At 45.0% G+C, this 23677-nt stretch overlaps 1 protein-coding gene across 4 annotated transcripts in view; it reads left to right on the top strand.

Moving 5' to 3' along the window:
• Positions 1–23677, top strand: part of nrxn3b (neurexin 3b) — a gene marked incomplete at its 5' end in the record, with an annotated part of 401977 nt that overhangs the window by 131664 nt on the left and 246636 nt on the right. For all 4 annotated transcript variants that reach the window (XM_083790730.1, XM_083790732.1, XM_083790733.1 and 1 more), the window contains 2 exons: positions 215–662; positions 4906–5289. In XM_083790730.1, coding sequence (XP_083646856.1) covers positions 215–662; positions 4906–5289 — 832 coding nt within the window. The remainder of the gene's footprint in view (positions 1–214; positions 663–4905; positions 5290–23677) is intronic.

Genomic DNA, 23677 nt, shown 5'->3' with positions numbered 1-23677 from the left:
ATGCGGCACAAATCATTGAATATATATTATTTCAGTTTCTTTTATTTCGACGTCAGGCCTAAATGGGTTATTGCGGTATATCAATACTTGCGTGCGCGCACACACACACACACACACACACACACACACACACACACACGCGCACTTGCACACGTGCACACACTGATTGACAGTCGATAACATTGCGTCCCCCGTGCTGTCTTTTTTTCTCCAGGTGGTGTACAAGAACAACGACATCCGCCTGGAGCTGTCGCGCCTGGCCCGCATCGTGGACCCCAAGATGAAGCTGCAGGGCGACGTGGTGTTCAAGTGCGAGAACGTGCCCACGCTGGACCCCATCAACTTCCAGAACCCCGAGTCCTTCCTGGGCCTGCCCAAGTGGAACACCAAGAGGGTGGGCTCCATCTCCTTCGACTTCAGCACCTCGGAGCCCAACGGCCTCATCCTGTTCACCCACGGCAAGCCCCAGGAGCGGCGGGCTGACGCCAGTAAGGGCACGCAGAAGAGCAACAAGGTGGACTTCTTCGCCGTGGAGCTGCTGGACGGAGGGCTGTGGCTGCTGCTGGACATGGGCTCCGGCACCATCAAGGTCAAAGCCACCCAGGCCAAGGTCAGCGACGGCGCCTGGCACCACGTGGACATCCAGAGAGACGGCCGATCAGGTGAGGACCAGAGTTGAAATCTCATAGGTTTAAACAAACGTTAACCCTTTTAACGTTGCTGTCAAGAAAAAAAACTAAAACATAGTACGTGTTTTTTCCCCTCATAAATTAATTAAATGTGGCCATGGGAAGCTTGTGGTTTTAATATGCCTAGCTTAATCGAACAACAATTTTGAATGAAAGTCTGCCTTACTTGCAGTTGTTACTGTACATAGCAACATGTCAACCATACAAGTAGAGAACATGGGTGAAAATAGCCAATCTAACTGCCTCACATTGTGATTGTGAGCTTGTAGATCTGCTATTTTCATTATCTAATCAATAGTGAAAGTGTTTTTGTGGGTTTTATAGGGTATATATTTACCCAATAAAAAGTATTTCCAAAACGTGAGGCTATAAATAACATAACACACAACATTAGATCCATTGGAACACAGGTAATTATTTTCATTTTTTTTATTTTTCAGAACATTAATAGTTTTTGCACATGAATGGTTTCCACCCAATAGCAATGATATGCTATATTATTTCCCCCATGTTGTAGTTTTTATATTTACTTATCTGCTCAAGTACACGGCTATTCATGTTGTTGGCCTTTTAATGTTTAGTTTTGTTTGTTCCGCTACTAAGGTTCAGCGCTGTCAAAGCCAGTAGCTTTCTGTTTCCCCAGCTCAAAGAGAGGTATTTAATATGCAAACAGTGAAACATAATTTTCCAGGAATAATGGTTTGCCCTCATTGACTTTCAGTAGGGTAATTAACATGAATCAAAATATTACCAAAACACTTATGCAGGTAATTATTTATGGATTGCCTCAAAATACTCCCAACTTACGATAAAACAAAATAAAGAGCCTGTGTTCCAAATTCAAATGGATAGTACAATGTGCTTATTATTTAGTGACAAGCTCTTGTCAATGATTTCCATTGGTTCAATATTTATAAACCCCATAGACAGATTGAACCACTTTCAATGTCTTAGTTGAAATTGATTTTTGCAGATTAAATTGCAGATATCTACAATTCAAGCTCACAACACATCGTGACGGGAGATTGTAGATTGCCTATTCTTTATTGTAACACTGTAGTACGGTAAAGTAGGGCATTAATTTACCGGGGGAGGAAAGACAATCCCCATAAAATGTTGAACTAATATGGAGGTAATAACAAGGTTTCCCCCCCGACAGCCACGCTCATAGGCCTTACAATTGCAGCTGCAGTACAAAACTGCACAAACTCTCATATTCGAACAGCGATTTCAGCCAATCGCTGTATCGCAGCCGCCGCGGCAGCGGCAGCGAGACGTTAGGACTTAATCCCAGCGGAGTAATCGCTGCGGTGATTTATTGCCAGGATGAAGGCTCACTTCTCTCCTGATAGCAACTGACTCCATTTCCCCTCAGTTTGCTCACGCCCGTGTGTCCTCTGACCCTCCGAACACGTGCAAAGCACACAGAAAAGTATTAGAAGAAGATTGCATTAGAGGGAAAAGGTTAGGGAACTTCTGTTGCCTGGAGCAGTGAGCACAGCACAATCAACACATTAGGTAGGATTCACCAGAGAACTGGTGGTGTGCTGGTGTGTGTTACAAGCCTTGTGTTATATATCAGGTTAGAACAGCCAATTTAACCGTGTGTCAGACTTCGTTGCTTTGATTAATCACCGCCCTTGCCCCTGTTCGCGATAACCGGTTGGAAAGTGGGATATTCACAAAGAGGGGAGGCAATGAGACAGATATACGCACCGTATATGGATGTATGGATATAAGGGCTGGTTAAGGAACGGAATAATCACACTTGTGTGTCTGGAGTGAAATGTTAATGGGAAATTCAAGTCTATGCCTGTGGTCGCCAAGCACCCGAGGAAATATGAGCTCACCTGAGACTCCATATTGAGTTTAATTGACCCTTCAAATAGAGAAGAATAGAATACCACACACTCAATGTGCTGCAGCTCCATTTAGAGTATTTTAATTACCAACATTTCGACAAGCTGTCGTTATCTGGGTATGCGACACACAAACATCTGCATTGTTTTTTAGCCACTTAAACCCTCTCAGACGTACAAATAATAATAATATTAATAATAAATTAATAATAATAATAATTGACCTGACTCAGCTCTGTACTTGGACTGCTTTTTTTCCCTGTCTGACCAAATATCTTACCTTTTGTATAATGTTCCCCCAGAATATGGACGCTGGGTTTCAAGTGGTTAAAGAGCCACATGGGTGTGGCTCTTCAAATCAGATCATGTGTGCACAGAGCAGGTGTGATCCATTCCCAGCTGCAGCAGCTAAACAAACACCATACGCTTTCAAGACAGAATACACAACAATATAACGCAAGACAAAGGAACTGTAACAACAAATATAAGCGAAAACAACATGTTTAACCTTTGTTCTCTGGACTGGTTAGACTTCCAAGCTCTGTTAGAGCAACTACACAAGCCTCAACAAGTGGTAACTACTGTTCCCACAACTCATTCCTTGTCAGTATAGGGGCCAAACCTTTGGAACTCCTTGCCTATTGTTCTAAAACTAGAGACGGATGGTAACTGATGTTGTTCTACAGAGGACTCAAATTATGGTTGAAGTCAAATCAACTGTGCTCACATGTATAGTTTCCGATTCGAGTGATTATGATTATGGTTACAAAATAAAAATATGTAAAATATTATTAGTATATATTCCTTTTTTTCTGTACTTGATTGGGTTTTTAAACTAAAGTGTTACTGTATTTTTAGAAATGTCTCCTGGTGGTGAAAACTAGCACTCGTGCTAACACAATGTAAGCAACGCTTACAATGTGTTACAAATTGTGCAATGTGATTGTGATGTCCATATATTAATTAAAAAAACACACACCCGTGTGAAGTGAGGGGTGCTAATATATTAAAGTCTAACTCATGTTGATTAGCTGATGTAATGGTGATATAAAACAAATGGTGCAAACAAACATTATACACCATTAACAATAAAGAGACAATATGACGTAATGAGGCACTTCATGACGTACATTTTCCCTTCATTGTCAATGGCGTTTACAAAACAAACATTGAACTAAAGACAAATAACTCAAGCCATTATACATAGCGTAATATCAGACTAATGCTGTTATACATCAATCTTGTGGATATCAAATAGCAAATATTCCATCAGAAGAATGAGATAAATGTGTACAGATCCTATAGTATAGGGTGAGTACATCAAGAGAAAAAATGAAATCAAACTCAGCATTTAACCCAAGGGACATAAGGGTCCATAAATTATGGATTCTGAAAGGCTCTCATTAAGCAGGAGGATATCCACCTCTTCAATACCTCCGTGTTTTTAATTCTCAGTTATTCTAACATCAAATTTGCAAGGACAGGCAATTAGATAACAGCTTTAGTGTGACAAGTAATTATGCACTTAATAGGAACAGGTTTTAATTTACTCTTAGCAATGGCTGCAAGACAGGTTCTAATAACAGTGTGAAACTGGGGGGAAATCCAAAAGCTAGCTAACTCAGGGTTCTTATCTCAAATTAACTTTTGCAGCCAACAACTTTTTATATTGTATTGTTTTTTTCCTCAGAAAGCCTCTAGAAAGCCAACACCAATAGCATCACTGCAATTCCTCTCACAAATAATGTATGAAACAGCTCTGATTGTATCAATAGCTGTGCAGGCTTTCTTTAGATTGCAGAGGAGGACACACCAGGCAAAATGTCTCAAATGACCGGAAAAGTAATTTTACTTTCCTTAGATAGTAGTTGAACGTCATACATTATACAACAGGTCGTTTCGAGGAAGCAATCTGATTGGTCGAAACGGCTTCTAGCCATCGATCAAACCAGCACCATTCACCACCTAATCAAAACAAAGAATTCAGCTATTCTGTTTTCCCAGAGCGCTAGCAAACTTGGTGGCTAGGCTAGCTAGTTTCTTGGGATATTTGTGGTCGTAGTGACTACATCTTTCATTAAAAAAAAGCGATACAATTTCAGCGATTTTCTTAGTTTTAAGGGTAACTGTATAATTGCAATATTACACTTGATGGTGTGGTTTAACGTGATTATTGCCACTTCAGTGATGCTTGCGGAACTCGACTTCGTCTCGTTCGTCTCGTGACAATAATCACGTTAAACCACACCCTCTCGTGTAAAACTGCTTAATTCACATACCCCCATACTATCACTATGAATGCATGGGGGTCAAAGTGTGAATCTCGGCAGCATCTTGACCACTCTCATCTCCACCAGGAATCATCTCGGTGAACAGTCGCCGGACGCCGTTCACAGCGAGCGGGGAGAACGAGATCCTGGACCTGGAGGGGGACCTGTACCTCGGCGGTCTCCCGGACAACCGGGCCGGCCTGGTGCGGCCCACCGAGCTGTGGACCGCCATGCTCAACTACGGCTACGTGGGCTGCATCCGGGACCTGTTCATCGATGGACGAAGCAAGGACATCCGGCAGATCGCCCAGTCTCAGAACGTCACCGGCATCCGGCCCACATGCAGCAAGGTGTCGGGGAAGCAGTGCGACAGCAGCCCCTGCAAGAACCACGGCCTGTGCAAAGAGGGATGGAACCGCTACATCTGTGACTGCACCGGCACCGGGTTCTGGTCCCACACCTGTGAGAGAGGTGAGAGCCCGCCCACAGTCTGCCGTCTCTCTCTCTCTCTCTGTCTCTCTCTCTCTCTGGTCCCACACCTGTGAGAGAGGTGAGCGCCCGCCCACCCACAGTCTGCTGTCTCTCTCTCTCTCTCTCTCTCTCTCTCTCTCTCTCTCTGTCATTTCTGTTGCCTTGCAATGTTTGGTTTTCTCAAAGTCGACGAGTGTGAAACTGTATTGTTTATGTCAGCAGCAAACGTTTGATTGATTTGTTGCCAGAGGACTTTTTTCAGAGACTACCTGTGTTACGACGGGGAACACAGCTTTTATGCTGACAGCTGTGTTCTTCGGCCGGTCAAGGCGATTATGAGAATGTGCAGTGTTGCTGTTCGTCCATGCATTTTAGGTGGTTGGAGCAGAACACAGCTCGTGCAGTGAAGTATTTTCTTTAGGGTAACTTAAATGAGGTGTTTATGAAGATCCAAGGCCAAACAATCAGAGATGCTGACATTATGTCAGGTCATCCACACGGAGAAATAGTATCACAGTCAATAAATCAGGCTTCGTTGCAACTGTAGCTTCTCCCATGCTAGGTTAGTTGATGATACCTCCTTTTTAGCTGCATGGTTTGTTGAAGGGAAGAAAGTGTGACTTGGGACTATTCCTGTGTAACATTTACGGACGCTTTGCTGAAACATTTAATAGGATTTTTGCTTTTCTGGCAAGTGGGGTTAGGGAAAAGGGGATGTATTATTTTTTTTTCCCTCCGGAAGATCTTGCTGGTGAAATTGAACTTGTCTCCAGATGAAATGGGCTCTTCTTGTCTGGCTTTAACCCATTCTGACCTGAGATCAGATTCAAAAAATGTCTTCTACATCCTGACAGTTTTCTGAAAAAGCTATGTTTCTATGTCAGTCGTTCTTCGATTAAAAAAAAATAGCAGACCTACAGATCTGCTATTTTTCAATAGCTAAATCATAACATAATGCTATCACCAAAAGGGTTTCCCGCCCAAAATAGGTTAAGAGCTTGGCCGCATTACGTTTTTAGGAGATGGAGGATATAGGAAGACTGAGCTATATGGGAGAGGATGCTATCAGACATATTGTTCTGCTAGATTATCCACACACCCATTTAAAAAAAAAAATATTGTACAAAAGATGTTTGAGGTTCAGAAGAAACCTTTAAATACTTTTTTAAGGAACCCGATGTAAAAAGAAAGAAAACCCACTTTGTGGAGGAATAATGACTTTTTTTCTTACCACCTGCAGGTGCCTGGGTGAGCATGCACAGAGCCCAGGACAGAATAATGAAGTGTTAATGAAAAGCGAAAGCCTCAGGACAGCATTCACAGTCAGGAGCACTGCAGCCACATTGGATAGAGCACTCGAAACAGAAAGTCCTTCTGTTTAGTAGACAATGATTTTAGAGGGTCTTTCAGGGACACACAACCCTCAAACACACACACAAACACAGTCGCACACTCTGTCCTGGGGTTTTTATGTGTTTTTTGATATTTTAGTATTTCCAAGTGTCCATGATGTCATGGACACTTGGCTCACCTACTTCCTGGACTACCCTCCCCCGATCCTCAAGGAGGAGCAGTGCACCAAAGCATTATGGGAATTGTAATCCAGGAAGGATGAGCCCAGCCCACACATAAGAAAACCCAGGAAAGTGTTTCTTGTCTCCCAAACATCATTAAAATAAGATCTGGTTGCAAAATGGGTGAAGTGTCCCTTTAAGCACAAAGAAACTAGAGCACACTAGTGGAACCTCCGTTACTGTTGGGAGTTCGTACCCTCTAGCATCAAAGGACAAGTGTCATATGGTTACCAATCCCAAGCCTTTCGTTCTTTGAGCGTGCATATGATTAAATGAAAATGGGGCATCGAGAGACATTATGAGGAAAAGCTGCACCGTTTTCATGGTTAAAGAATAAACAAGAGTTCCCCTTGACATCGGACATGCTTAGTTTTTTTTCTGATGGGACTCGAGGCCGTCCGTTTGAGTTAACATCGTCTCGCTGCCTGACTACAGCGCATGTCTATTTCATTAACGTCGTCTCGCTGCTTGACTACAGTACAGCGCATGTCTATTTCTGTAGCACTCCCAGACTGCAGTGTCTGTACCATCTATTAACAGAATAACGGGGGGCCGTAATGCGGCTATTGCCTGATTTAACTTGGCAGTGCTGTGCACCGAAAAAATTATTTAAATAACAATGCAGAAATACTAAGTCCTGAATTAAAAATGTACTTGAATAAAAGTACATTGGCATCAAAATATACCAAAACTAAACCTACTCATTGTGCAGAAGTTTTCAAATGTTTCAAAAAAGTAGATCCGCTATTTTCAAATGGTCGAAATGTAAAGTGGTTATGTTTTGTAATAGTAATCAAAATCTACAAAGTAACTAGTAACTAAAGATTCCAAATAAATGTTGTGGAGTACAATATTGCCTCTGAGATGTAGTGGAGTAGAAGTAAAAGTACTGGAAAATGGAAATAATCAAGTACAAATACCTCAAAATTGTATATAGTACATTACTTAAGTAAATGTAATTAGTTACTTTACACCACTGGGCGTATCTCCACCGGTATAAAGGGAACACATGTACAGTATTTTCACATTACCGCTCTCCACTCCCTCAGTCCGGCCATCCATCAATCTTTTTGTCTGCCTGTCCATCTGTCTGTCCGTGCATCAGTCCGTCCGTCTACCGTCCATCCATCTATCTGCCCGTCCGTCTGTCCGTCCGTCAAGCCACCCCTCCCTCTCCTCCCTATCACACATCTGTCTCTGAATAGAATCCGCTCTACAGATCGTTGAGCGAGCGGCGCGTGTCCCACAGCAGGGTGGAAACACACAATACGAAATTCCCGAGTTTAACTCGAGAGCATAAACATGAATCTACTCTCTCAGTTTTAAAGTAACACTCGGTTCTTTACTGTGTGACAACTGGGACATGATAGCCTTTTGGGGCCAGAACAATTCGGTCAGCTTTTATGAGGTGACATGTTTTTACTTTGCACAGTAAGTCTGAGGAGGCTGTAAAAAGTGCTGACAGTGACCATTATTGCCTTGATATACCATATTGTACGCGGTGTCGGTTTTATGGTCCAGGTGGTGCCGGGGCTCTAGAAGGCCGGTTTCGCTGCCAGCATGTTCTGTTGTTTGTGTGGTTTGATGTTGGAGAGCATCAGACGAATTAAACACAACAGTTGTCGAGTTGTCGAAATGAAATTGCCTTCAGAGGTTGACACAGACCAGAATGTTGTTGGGATTAGACTTAATTCAATGTTTCTGTTCTGTTTCTGGAGGTGCATTGATGGAGCTACATGCAAAATAATAATACTGAGCACATTTCTATTGTGAGATGTCAACATCAGAGTTTTAAATATACGTGTGTGTGTGTGTGTGTGTGTGTGTGTGTGTGTGTGTGTGTGTGTGTGTGTGTGTGTGTGTGTGTGTGTGTGTGGGTGTGGGTGTGGGTGTGGGTGTGGGTGTGGGTGTGGGTGCGTGTGCGTTAAGCAGCAACATTTCGGTCGGTCAGACCTTCATCAGGATTAACTATTTGAGGTATTTTAGGTATTTGGGAAATTCTTATAATCTTTTATAATGAAATTTCGGCCATAATGTTTGCAATATAGGGACACCGGGTTGAAAGTGGTTAAAGGCGGTGTGTGCGTGCGCTTGCGTGCGCTTGCGTGCGCTTGCATGCGCGTTTGTGTCGTGCGTGTGTGAGCACGTGCGCGCACGTGCGTATGTGAGCAGGTGTACGTGTGTGTGTGTGTGTGTACGTGCTCTCAGTTCTGCTCTCAATGACTGCTGCACTTAACTTAACCACACCCTTCTTCTTGCTCTGCAATGAAATAATGCAGGTCTTTTAGCCGACTGACGAAGGCAATGGTCCAAACAGGAACATGTAAAAATGTCAACGTGCATCTGGAGCCAGAGTGTGCAGTTTCTCCGGCTTTTGTATTGGTAGAGAATAATTACCCATGTTGGTGGTTGAGATTGATTAGCAATGTAATGTAGGGGCAGTAGTTGACGCTCATGTGCTTTAGGGCGCGTCAGGGAGTGTATCAGCGAACCTCTGACATGTATTGACACCCAGCGCTCCGTATTGATCTGAAACACACTATACGGTATACAAAAGAGAAGGCTGTTAGGATGATGAGAGAGGGGAGGGGAGGGGAGGGTGAGGCTCTTCACCAAATGATTGAGATCAATGCTCTCACAGGGAGAGTCTCTGGTAATAGGAGGTTAGATTTCTGAAAGCATTGTTGGAGATGTTTTGGGTTTTTTTCCATTGTATCACCGATACATGATTTTGTCAGTCCTTGTTAATAATGATCTGTTAGCATTTCCTGGCAGGTAGTGGATAAACTGATGAAAAACAACATTGATTTTAATTTCTTTCTTTCTTTTTTTTTTGGTAGATCCAAGTGGACCAGTGCTTTGACTGCCATTGTAATTCTAACAGTACTTTGTAACAGCAGGCGAACAACAGCAACTCTCAAATCAAATCAAATCAAATCAAATCAAACTTTATTTGTATAGCACCTTTACAACAGCCAAAGCTGACCAAAGTGCTGAACAGAGTAAAACAAGACAGTAGAGCATAGCAATATAAAACAATGAAAAGAGCCAATAAAATATAAAACAGAGCATACAATAGCACAGAGCAGGAAATCAATATACAGGTAAATCAGGTGCAGTTAAAGGCGAGGGAGAACAGATGAGTTTTGAGGAGGGATTTAAAAGCCCCAATTGACTCGGCAGATCTAATATGGAGGGGCAGCATGTTCCAGAGTTTGGGGCCCGCAGCTGCACAAGCACGATCACCCCTGCTCTGGGCGATAACAATCTCCTAGTGGGCGTTCCTGCTGTCATTATGTAATGTAAACATATCACCGACCGTTATGCGTGGAGGGTAAACAAAGCAACACACGAATTTGATTGGCTATCGCCAGACGATGTCGTCCAAAGATAAAGAATCTTTGGAATATTTTAGAATATTTTCATTCAAGTTCCTCCGCCCACATTTCGACTATCGTCAGTATAGTTGCCGGTCCCATAGACAAATAACGCACTTCCGGAAAATACGCTAGGCTGTCGCCAGCTGTTAAAATGTACTGTTAGACCACCAAACTCACTATAGCTAAAAAGGGGGGAATTAATATTTTTTAGCCTGAGTTTGGCACTAGAGGTAATGATGGCACGGGGTCACTGAAATCAGGGTCAGGGTTCATATTTCCAGGAGGATGAATGTAGCGTGCCGTGGTCAGATTCATCTGCTTCTTTGTATTACTGTATCCTGGCTGCCAGTAACCAGGCTGGGCTGATAGTGAGCCAACGGCAAATTTCCATTTTATGTTAAATTGTAATGGACAGTAAAGTATTCTCTATCTTTATCTTTATGCATGCACTCAACAGATTTCATGGCCGTCTGCCCACAGATTTTAGGGATGACTTGATGTCTTTTGGCCTAAGGGTGGCAATAGACTAGAGGAAAGGACACAGGGTCATCACAATCAAAAGGCGTCCATCCTCCAGGGAGTATGAATGAAGGTCCACAGGAAATTCCATGGCAATAGAGCCAGCCAGCTGTTGTTTTTTTCTTTTTTTTTAAGATATATTGTTTGCGAACAATGGGTTGGCTAGACAGGCCAACATTGCCATCCTAATGGCCGGTGGAGCTAAGGCGGAGGTGGTCATGGCATGTACAGCAGCTGTCAGTCTAGTGAAAGGGAGTATGTCCGGGTCTCAGAGCTAGGGGAAATAGCTTTTACCGCTGATGTCTGCGGCTAATGAGTGAGTGTTACGTTCCCAGACGGCCTCTCTTCCCACTCAGCCGCGGCAATCCCTGTCAAACTTGTATAACTCTGAGAGTGTACAAATGTAACCATGATTACATTTGTTCACTCCGAGTTATAATGAAATGGAGATCAAGGTTCAAGGTTCTTTATTATTTGTCTCCCGAGGAAGAAATTTGTCTTAGACAAAGGGCTCGCATGCAAGCGTAGCCCTTATGTCCATGTCGCCGCAGTGCAGCGCCAAATACATCTTTCTTGCATCATAGAAAAAGAAAAAGAAACTAGAAAAAGTGCCCTTCTGGGCACAGGTCTCCACCAGGTTATCCACAGATCCGTGCAGTTAGAGGTAAAAACACTTTTGGGCCAGTTATAGCGCCACCTTGAGGCTGAGTTGAAATTGTTCATGTGGCATTTCGTCCTCGGCCTAGTGGGAATGTGCGTGCACAATTTCAGGGAAATCACGCGATGTGTTCATGATTTGCAGCATTTTGTTTGAAACTGAGCACTCCTGTGAACTTTGGAAGCCAATCTTAACCAATCAGGATGGAGTCTGAGAAATCTGAAAGACCCGTTTCGTTGAATGGCTCTAGAGAGACTGTGTACTAATTTGCGTGATGTTTGGACAAAATCTGTAGGTGTACTGTGAAAAAACTTGTTTTGCACAAAGCGGCCTCCTGGTGGCGCTATAACAGGCCGTTCTGGAAAGTTTGGGGCAGAGGTTCATGGTTGGCATCCAGGGAGTGTGTGTGCAAAATGTGGCATCGACCGGGTTAACGCTGGCTGAGATTAGCTGGTCACGGACGGACGGACACACGGACACACGGACGGACGGAGTGCAAAACATACTCTCCCCATGCCTTCGGCTGGTGGAGACAAACATAGAGGGGGGTAAGAAGACATCACATCACATGATAATACTCGGCTGTGCAGGCACGTTTCTGGGTGGGGGTGGGGGTGGCGGGGGCTTGGGCCAGGCACAAAAAAGCTCTTTTCCTACGCAAGCCATCGAAGGGATGAGCTGGGGGAGGAAAAAAAGATACCTAGCTGCCAGGGGGGGGGGGGGGGGGGGGGGGGGGGGCGTTAAAACGACCGGATTAAGGTTGGTGAGGGGTGCGTTAAAATGACCGGATTAAGGTTGGTGAGGGGTGCGTTCAAACGACCGGATTAAGGTTGGTGAGGGGTGCGTTCAAACGGCCGGATTAAGGTTGGTGAGGGGTGCGTTAAAACGACCGGATTAAGGTTGGTGAGGGGTGCGTTAAAATGACCGGATTAAGGTTGGTGAGGGGTGCGTTCAAACGACCGGATTAAGGTTGGTGAGGGGTGCGTTCAAACGGCCGGATTAAGGTTGGTGAGGGGTGCGTTAAAACGACCGGATTAAGGTTGGTGAGGGGTGCGTTAAAACGACCGGATTAAGGTTGGTGAGGGGTGCGTTAAAACGACCGGATGAAGGTTGGTGATGGGTGCGTTAAAGGTTGGGGGAGGGTTAAGGTTAGGTTTAGGTGTGCTGCCCCGTGGGAGGTTAGGGTTAGAGTGAGGGTTTGAGATATCGGACCAATGGTATGTCTAAGGCACCATCAGGGAACCCCATAACGGGGACAGAGTGGCATTCCGACGCACCGCCATTCTGACTACGTGCACACGTGCATAAGAAAATCTATACCCCAGTTGATGACAAACCTCTGTTGAATAATATCTCCAGACTCTGCAGTATAGGCATAAACGATTACAAATATGATGTCAATCGTTATACATTACAATGCGTTCTTTGTACTGTATAGAAAATGAAGGACGACGTAGCCAAGATCCTGTCTTCCAGCGGTCGTATAAAAAGCTGACATTTGGTTGTCGTCCCCGGTGTAACAAGATGCAGCACGACACATCTCTCTCTGACTGATTTGAGATGAAACAGCATGCTTGGGGGACACTAACAGACAACATCCCTGTCAGATCTCCGTTCTCCGCGTCGTATCTGTGTCAGGCTCAGATCTGTCGGGATGTTGTCTCTGCTGTTGTCTGGCTGTTAGGTCTGCCTGTCTGCCTATATCCAAGACAAATAGCAGACTATAGTGCTGCACAATTAATAAAGATCTAGATTCAAACACCACCTACGCAATCTCATGTCTAAGTTTGAGCAAAGAATCGTGCAGCACTATAGTTGGCTGTCCAATTAATTTTAGTTACTCTTTTGTTTTTGCTACAAGAGAGAGACTTTATGAGACGTTTAAGTCGAGTACTTTCATGTTGTCTGTTTCGCAATCGCAGTAGTTGGCTCCAGGTGCCACATTTTGAGAGTAGTAATGTTTGACAATAAATATTTTCATGGAAAAAATGAGAATTGTTCAAGGTTGTACTTTATTGTTAGATCTTGTGTACAAGTACAAAACTAATTTTTGTTTGGCTTCCTTCAGACAAGGCAGCAGCATAGATAACATCAAACAGCACAGCAAACACACAGCAAAAACTCCGGTGTGCAGGGACCTTAAGAGTGCAAGAAAGAGCAAACAACAAGTAAAACAAAGAGTAACATAATATGTAATATGTACTGTAATCGTTCAGTACAATTCAAGATTCCCATGTGAGCAAGAATCGCGCAGCACTATAGCAGACCTACATGCTGCATCGTTGTGAGCTTATAGGTCTGTGATTTCCGGAACGCAACGCCATCATATGATGGAGCATAAATTTGCCGTCCGTCTGTCTCTCCCTCTACCTCCTACCGGTTGCCATGTCTGCTTTTAACCCAGCCGACAGGCCATGCCAGCATTTTTGATCAGAGGTCTGCTGTGGTATCACACAGACAGCTGTAGTGTCAGCGTGGGAGCCAGTCAGGTTGTTATAGGTGTGCCAAGTGTGTGTGTGTGTGTGTGTGTGTGTGTGTGCAGTATGTACATACAGTACGGTATGAAAAGACACAGATGGATATTCACACCAGCTACTATATGTGTGCAAAATGTGCGCGTGCGTGCGATAGCTAGTCGTAGTCGGTGCCAGTGTTTTCATGCAGACGAGTGATACCGGGGTGCTGGCCCGGGCAGACCCCTGTTGACTGGGGCTGTGACCCGGAGCGTAGCCCTGCCAAACGTCCTAGCCTGTGATCTGCATTCAGAATGGGCCAGCTTGGCTGTGCAGGGGCCCCTGTAGACATCCATGGAGGAGACACTGCATGCAGCTTGACTGTGCAGGGGCCCCTGTAGACATTCATGGAGGAGACACTGCATGCAGCTTGGCTGTGCAGGGGGCCCTGTAGACATCCATGGAGGAGACACTGCATGCAGCTTGACTGTGCAGGGGCCCCTGTAGACATTCATGGAGGAGACACTGCATGCAGCTTGGCTGTGCAGGGCCAGGGGCCCCTGTAGACATCCATGGAGGAGACACTGCATGCAGCTTGACTGTGCAGGGCCAGGGGCCCCTGTAGACAGCTATGGAGGATACACATGCAGCTTGGTTGTGCAGGGGCCCCTGTAGACAGCCATGTAGGGAAAGGAGATGCTGCTTATTAAAGATGTGCATGGCTGGCCAAAATAATTTCTTGCATCACCACCACCTTCTGGCGGTAGTAACGCCTTATTCTACAAATAAGACAATACTGTAAGTTAGTCAAATAAATTGAATCTATACAGTACATTATTTATGTAATCATTTTCATTTATTTTAATTTGATTTGCAACCTGGCAATTCCTTACATACACTACTAGAAACCCCCCAAATCCTTACATATTACACTGAAATCCGCGTGCGTGCGTGCGTGCGTGCGTGCGTGCGTGCGTGCGTGCGTGCGTCCTTCACATATCTCAAGAACCATCCAACCAATCACCTTCACATAGTGTGTTGCTGCTCGCCTCTAGCGAGTGCCGTCAGTGTTGAGTGGGAAGTCGGTCAGAGCAGAGGTTATCTAGAGAGGACGGGCAGCACGTTTACATGCAATGTCAATGTAAGCAAGTAAGTAGCCTTTGGAATCAACTGTTTCCGAGCCATGTGGCCCAGAGGTCAGGAGCCTCTGACCTATGGTCCCATAGGCCAGGAGCCTCTCTCCGGTTTCCTTGGCGTGACTCATGTGAGGCACCATTTCTTGCAGAGACGTATCCAACCCTTGAGGCAGAGTACCAAGCAGGGTGGCGTTGTGTACCTTTTTATAGTCTTTGGTATGTTATTGAACCCCGACCTATCAGGGCAGACACTCTACCTGTCTACCACAAGGCCATGCTGATAATAGTCAAGTATATACCAGTATATATTTTTATGATTTGCTTTAATTTCAGTATTGTTTAACCATAGAACACTAAACCGGATGGTTTTCACCGGGACAAATATTTTTCTGGTAATTTTCATAATGTTGCTCATGAGGCTCATGATGCTCAGTGACATCATATCTCAAGGCTTTTTGAGGGTATACAGGTTTAATGTTTGTCTTTAGTTCAATGTTTGTTTGCAATGAAGGGGAAATTAGCGCCCCTCACTTCACCCGGGTGTGATTTCTTTTCTACAGGCAGGTTCAGGTTTATTTCACCCGGGTTTAGTGATAGAGTGACAGAGAAAAATCCCATACACCCACAATGGGCTTTTTGTACCTTTATTCATAAATAAAACATGTTAAGAGAGCACATTTTTGGTAACATACTGTATATGCAGGTTTAGTGTGATGTGAAAGTATGTCGGTTTAGTTCTGCTCCAGAACCAGTGGTAGAAAACTGAATGGGAGCTTAATCTTTTCTCCGTAACAGTCCACAGACAGATAAACCCAAAGGAGAGAATCTCATTACTTTGCCGAGACGATAATGTTTCAAGGTACACGTTCTCCTCTCTCATCTTTGTGAGCCAAAGCCAGAGGCTTCATTTTATTTTATTTTAATTTTAATTCTATCATTCCATTACATGCGGGGGGTTATCCAAATGTTATTAGCCCCCACCGGAGAACAGCAAATCAAGCATGGCATTTGATGTCCTCCCCCAACTGTCTGCCAGAGGGATGGAGACCAGGGTAGAGACCCGGGTATTTGATGTCCTCCTCCAACTGTCTTCCAGAGGGACAGAGACCAGGGTATTGATGTTCTCCCCAACTGTCTGCCAGAGGGATGGAGACCAGGGTAGAGACCCGGGTATTTGATGTCCTCCTCCAACTGTCTTCCAGAGGGACAGAGACCAGGGTATTGATGTTCTCCCCAACTGTCTGCCAGAGGGATGGAGACCAGGGTAGAGACCCGGGTATTTGATGTCCTCCCCCACCTGTCTGCCAGAGGGACAGAGACCAGGGTATTGATGTCCTCCCCAACTGTCTGCCAGAGGGACAGAGACCAGGGTATTGATGTCCTCCCCAACTGTCTGCCAGAGGGACAGAGACCAGGGTATTGATGTCCTCCCCAACTGTCTGCCAGAGGGATGGAGACCAGGGTATTGATGTCCTCCCCAACTGTCTGCCAGAGGGATGGAGACCAGGGTATTGATGTCCTCCCCAACTGTCTGCCAGAGGGATGGAGACCAGGGTATTGATGTCCTCCCCAACTGTCTGCCAGAGGGATGGAGACCAGGGTATTGATGTCCTCCCCAACTGTCTGCCAGAGGGACAGAGACCAGGGTATTGATGTCCTCCCCAACTGTCTTCCAGAGGGACAGAGACCAGGGTATTGATGTCCTCCCCAACTGTCTGCCAGAGGGATGGAGACCAGGGTAGAGACCAGAGGGTATTTGATGTCCTCCCCAACTGTCGGCCAGAGGGATGGAGACCGGGCATCACCGACAGGCTGTCTTCTCTAGGCCAGCTTCCCATCCAGACAGATGTCCAGTCAGTCGCTTTGTCTTTGCGTTTGCTCACTAATGAAAGAAGCACAGGGGCAGCTTTCTCCAGGATCGATGCTCTCGCTCTCTTTGTGACTGATTTGTTTTAAAGTTGGAGTTTGGAGTGCGTGTGTGCGTGCGTGCATGTGTGTGTGTTTGTGTGTGTGTTTGTTTGTGTGCGTGCATGCTTTTTGAGGGGTGGGCACGGTGTGTTGCTGACAAGCGTCTCACAGAGTGCTGTGGTGCTGATAAAGTCGACCAGTTAATCAGGTAAATAGGCCCTGTAATGAAGTGTGTTTGTCTGACACTGTGCCAGGCCAGAGCCAAGTGATCCCACAGAGAGACTCCTCTTTCTACTTCTCCTCCAACTACACACACACACACACACACACACACACACACACACACACACACACACACACACACACACACACACACTGCCGCGGTACAACGGAAACGCACCACACAGTCATACACAGTCTCTCACACAGACACACTCAAATACACAGGAGACAGATTGGATTGTGTCTAATGCATATTGCATTCTCCCTGACAAGTTGCCACCGCCCACATAAGTGCCTGTGTTTCCCCGACGCGTCTTGGCGGAGAGACAGAAGAGGAATGATGGCTCCGGGCCTGCATGGTGATGCTGATGGCTGAGCCTGGATATGTCCTCCAAAAAGATCCCTCCTCTTCACCACACCGCCTCGTCTATAGTCTATACTAACACACCTCATCGTTCCCTCCGGCAGAGAGGACATGCTGCTGACAGCTTTGAGAGATGAGCAGGAGTTTCCTAAAAGCTCTCGGTGCACCGGGCTGCTCGGCTCGCTACTGTAAGCTGTGGCGTTTAAGCAAAAACAGCCCAGTGCCTCAAATAGTTATAGCAGCAGTTATCAGGGATCTGTCCACTTCCCCCGTGCTGCTGCCTGCTGTAGAAGCACTGCTGCTACGGTGAAAGAGATGGTGCTATTGTAGGCGTTTGGGTTTATGTAGAAGCACTGCTGCTACGTAACGGTGGAAGAGATGGTGCTGTTGTAGGCGTTTGGGCTACGGTGGAAGAGATGGTGCTGTTGTAGGCGTTTGGGTTTATGTGGCTGCGGTTGCTAATGCTTCTCTGCAGGTGAGGTGTGAATCATGCATGCAGCATTAAGCTTGGAGTAAAGGAATTGACCTGAAGCGGCGGGGTGTCTAATGATCACACTGTTCACACAGTAGGGTCCATCATTAGCAAAACATTCAGGTCCACAGTATGCCTCCGTCTGTCTGTCTGTCTGACATGACCCATTTCTTTGCTGCTTTCATTCGTGCGGCTTTTATCTCTCTTCCGTTTGCTTCTCCCACACCGACGTGCAATTATGTGCTTTTAGCTCCTTGCTTCTTTCATCATGACAATTAGCAGGTTACCTGAGTGACTGTGGCCTTTGACTGTGGCCTTTTACAGGCTAAACACAGTCTAATGAACGTGCTGCAGTGTATGCATGTATTTACTGTGTGTATGATCCAAACGCGTTGTTTGAATTTGAGCGCAGATAAGAAAATGGGTTTTGAGGTGATTGTTTGATTTTGATAGTCTGATGTTGCGTGACTGTAGTTTGGAGATAAAATGTTAAATTGGTGAAGGCTTCAATAAATGTGTCTTAGCTTCTTTGAAAGACGTAAGGATAGTAATGCGGTGGAATAAAATTCAGCAGCACCCTGCAGACGTGGGATACGGATATGGACAGTCATCCTTGTTGGAATGGTACATCGAACCATTACAAAAACCCAACTGATGCTAGACGGAATGGTCTTTCATTCTGATTAAATGCACAAGTCAAAGGCCAGCACTAAACAGTATAGGTGTGCTGACAATGTAGTCCATCACAATAGGCGGGGTCAATTATGGTTTGACCCTAAATAAATTGAACAAAGGTTTTCTCAATTGTTTTTCATAGTATTAGGTGTCTTTAGTAAGTTTACCAAAGTTTGACCATGCGAAAGGTCCAATTTTCAAGATGGCAAGACGCCAGTTCCTTAAAAGACCATTACTCCTTCATTATTCACGGCTATCACAATCTATACATGCCGGGTTTCAGTACACTGGTTCCTTGCGCACCTAGACAGACACGTGACATTTTTACTCTATTTATAGTAGAGTCGATTGCTTTACAAGTAAGCCTGACTGAGTGGTCCCCCGCCTCTCTTCACCAGCAGACTGAGCCCGCGTATACCGTATACCTATTACCGTACTGTACACACAGAGCCCATTCATACGGAGAATTCTCCAGACAAGCTCAATGATTCTCATATCACTGACTAGATCCCTGTCAGGGTCGGTCTCCTAGACCGCCACCTCAGCTAAAAAGAATTTGGTTTGTATTGATTACATTGAGTGTTGATGTCACGCGGTCTAAATGCCTTTTTAACCACATCAAGGAAGAACAGAATGTTGGACAAACTCCCTGACTCGTGCCTATCGGGTCCTGTTGCTAGTGTTTGTTACAATTTACCTCCAAAGTCATTCTGGTTTTGAAACTCAATTCAAGCTTATGTTGGTTTGTGTCTGTCTGTGTTCCATGTATGCCCATACAGTATATATGGAGCTCCCTGATGTCATATAGTGCTGTACTAGTCTGGATTCCTATAGTACTTCCACAGTGGTTGTCAAATGTATACTACCGGTATATGACATCAGTACCCGTTATCGGAGTACACGGAGGCCAGTCTATGACGTCATACGTCAGTTATCTGGGACTAGTGGTCAGTTTGTGTGTGTGTGTGTGTGTGTGTGTGTGTGTGTGTGTGTGAGTCAAGTCAAGTCACCTTTATTTATATAGCACATTTAAAAACAACAGAAGTTGACCAAAAGTGCTTTACATATAAAAATTACATCATAAAATACAAAATTAAAATAAACGTTTAGCAATACAATATAACATTTAAAGCCTGTGTGTGTGTGTGTGCATAGATTCAGCTACAACACAACTATAGAATGCAGCACGCTCTTCATACATTTCACTTCACCAGGCATTCAGGCATTCTCTGGTTCTGTCTCACGTCACACTCATCGGGCCATGACCTGTGATTTGTCTGCTGTTTGAGGGGACAGACATCTCCAAGGTCTTCGGTTTCTGATTTAGCATGCGGAACAAAATAACATCACACTTCACCGTCTGATAACCTCACACCTGAGGTTGGAGAACGCAGCGCATCCTCACTTCTTTCTCTCTTGGCATTTGGAGAATGTTATTTATTATCTGTGAGTGAGACAGAGCGAGCTGTATACATACTGTACACTGTATTCTTTCACATTGCCGTTTCCTGTGCTATCATAAGGTTTCTCTATACAGACAAGGACAAGTAGAGAATGACGGGAATTGGTGATTGAAGTTCAGCAAGGTTCAGGGAGGGTTCAGATCGTAATTTCATAGCCAAACACTGCAAAAAGACACTGTTTTGAAATGAAAATCCCACCGTGGCCACGGCTTGTCTGTCAATGCTGAACTCCCTTCAACTTAAGTGCACACATGGTTCCTTATTTCCCGCTGGGCCTTGTTTTGTTTGTTTGTTTTTTTGGGGCCTTTGGTTTGTTTCTCAAACAGAAACAAGCATGGAAGAGTGTCGCCAGAACCCGCCAGAACCCACACTTTGTCTCAGTATTATATGTCGGATTGCCTACAGTATCCTACAGTCTCTGGTTGATATGTTTGATGCATACGTACGCCTTGGGTTGATAATCGTAGGCTGGATGGGCTCAGGGGTAGAGTGGCCGGAAGAACAGCCGGATGGTTTCCAGTTCGATTCCGGGCTCCCCCAGAGTTAGTGTCGAAGTGTCCTTGAGCAAGACTCTGAACCCTCAATTGCTTTCGATGTGCAGTTTGGTGCCTTGCATGCTTTCCTCCGCCATCGGCGTATGAATGGGTGAATGTAATGCACAATCTATGTAAAGTGCTTTGGATAAAAGCGCTATATAAATGCACCTATTACAATTTATAACTTCAGTCAACAACAAATACAACAGTTTGATAATGTGTTTTGAGTTTTGATTTGTGTGCGTGCATGTGCGTGAAAATGTAGCCTAATGTCAAGGTAGCTTGCGATTGCTCTCAAAATAATTGACACCTTTCCCTCTCTTTGATTCCGCCTTATACTGTCCTCATCTCCTCGCCCTTTTTCTTTCCACCATCCTTCCCTTCTGAAGGAGTGATAAGCACCTATGCTAGGACCTTTATCCTTCTGAAGGAGTGATAAGCACCTATGCTAGGACGTTTATCTGAAGGAGTGATAAGCACCTATGCTAGGACCTTTATCCTTCTGAAGGAGTGATAAGCACCTATGCTAGGACGTTTATCTGAAGGAGTGATAAGCACCTATGCTAGCCTAGGACCTTTATCCTTCTGAAGGAGTGATAAGCACCTATGCTAGGACGTTTATCTGAAGGAGTGATAAGCACCTATGCTAGGACCTTTATCCTTCTGAAGGAGTGATAAGCACCTATGCTAGGACCTTTATCCTTCTGAAGGAGTGATAAGCACCTATGCTAGGACCTTTATCCTTCTGAAGGAGTGATAAGCACCTATGCTAGGACCTTTATCCTTCTGAAGGAGTGATAAGCACCTATGCTAGGACCTTTATCCTTCTGAAGGAGTGATAAGCACCTATGCTAGGACCTTTATCCTTCTGAAGGAGTGATAAGCACCTATGCTAGGACCTTTATCCTTCTGAAGGAGTGATAAGCACCTATGCTAGGACCTTTATCCTTCTGAAGGAGTGATAAGCACCTATGCTAGGACGTTTATCTTCTGAAGGAGTGATAAGCACCTATGCTAGGACCTTTATTTCGGCACACAGAGAAAGGCTGCCCTGACTCACAGGCCAGGTGCTCTCAAACATGCACACAGAGAGAGAGAGAGAGAGAGAGAGAGAGAGAGATATTATGGACGGAGGGAATTACATCAAGATGGCGTGGAATTATTTGAGAGGTGCAGGGCGACATGCAGGGCGAAGGATGTGTGGAGACCTGGTGATATTGTGTGGGTGTGTGCAGTTTTTGTGCAAGCGTTTTGTTTTGTGTATGATCTGCTTGCGTGTATGTATGAGTCGATCATGAGCGCATGGGTGTATGTGCATAATGCATACAGTAAGCTGACATTTTGTGCATTTGTATGTGTACTGTATGTAATGTATGCAGGTTTATTATTCTTTTCTTTCCCCCCCCCTTTCTGCATTAGAGTTGTTTTGTACTTTAACACCCTGGGGAGACATACTAAATTAATCATATTTCATTTGTGGATGAAACGTTGCTCGCATTGTGCCTTTTGCTGAAAAAACGCCTGGGACAGCATTTAATTTCTCCCCCCATTTCCACTTTCTAAACATGGGGTCTCCGTTCACTCCTCGTCTCGGCTTTGTTTCCGTTCGTCTCTTTAACGGCTTCCTGCGCTGTCGAGCAAACGTGGAATTGAGCAGAATAATGAGTTTGGTATCTCGGCGCTTTATCAATGGCGTCACGTGCACACGATTACTATGGTGCACGGAGAAAGAAAAAAAAAAAAGAGAAGCGAAAGAAAGCAGTGGTTTCTAAAGAAGCTTTTTGTGTGCAATACGAAATGGGGCTGTGAAAACAAACTTTGCTCTCGCCTCGCCTCTCGCCGCCTCGTGCACGTTGAGGTATAGTTCTGCAGAGGGATGCTCTGGTTGGTGATTGGACAAGGTGCTGCAGATGGAGACGCTAAGTCACATTGATGATGTCAGGGCCAGGGGTAATCATCCTGAACTCGTATAGGCGAGGAGAGGAAATGCAGTGAAATCCTCTCCACAGCTATCCTCCTCCTCCTCCTCCTCTCCATTTCATCTCCAACAGCCCATTATGCTGGTAGAGTAGAGAAACCTTCACTCGCCTCCCAGTACAGTATATGTATTTCTCCTGTGGAGGCGTAATACGCATTCCTGCCAAGCTGACAGTTCTCTGGCCCACTGGAAAAAAAAACACACAACAGCTACAGCTAGGCAGGCATGCAGAAAGTGACCCAGAAGCATGCAGGCAGGCCCCTCTGCTACACACATCTTAAGACCCAAATGAAGTGTGAGGAGAGTAAAGGAGTGGAAAAGAACAGCGAAGGACAGTGGAAGTGGAACAGAGACTCGGATGAAGATAAATCCCACAGAGAGCCGGGAAGAGAGAGAGAGAGAGATAGAGATAGAGAGAGAGAGGGAGCAGCATACAGTACACAGTAAGATCCAGTTCATGCATTTGTAACTCTGAGAGTGTATACAAATGTAACCAGAGTTTAGTTAACACTGAGGATTGTACTGTGCACAACAACAGCCTAGAGAGAGAGAGGGGGGAGGGGGAGATTTGTTTGATAATATTTATATTTACACGAGAGACAGAGAGATCGTAATACGCTTATAAAAAAAGATCCCCCCACCCCACCGCCCACTCTTTTCCCTTTCTTTCTATTTTCTCGTCACTCTGAACATTATGCCGCCGCTCCCTGATCCTCGTGTGTAATTAAATGTGTGCTCGGGAGCCGTGCTGGGTTATGTAAACCGCCTCTCCCATCCTGCAACGCTGCAGCTGCACGGCCACGACGTTATGGAAGATGGCAATATACTCACTCTCCTTCTGCCCTCTTTCTGTCTCTCCACTCCTCTGCCTTGCTATTCTTCTCCAACAGAGAGAGAGAACAGAGAACAGATGAAGTGCTTTGTGTCAGACCTTTTAAAACACTGACATGTCCCTCAAAGTGCTCAGAGTCTCGCTGCAACTCAGGTTCCTGGAAAGGCCAACAGGTTCTGGGGGTTAAAGACAAAACGAAGCTAATGGACCCAGTGGTC

The sequence above is a fragment of the Protomyctophum parallelum genome (assembly GCF_964188405.1).
Source record: "Protomyctophum parallelum genome assembly, chromosome: 19".
Taxonomy (NCBI): domain Eukaryota; kingdom Metazoa; phylum Chordata; class Actinopteri; order Myctophiformes; family Myctophidae; genus Protomyctophum; species Protomyctophum parallelum.
The sequence above is the reverse complement of the archived record's forward strand: the minus strand, read 5'-3'. Positions and strand labels throughout refer to the sequence as shown.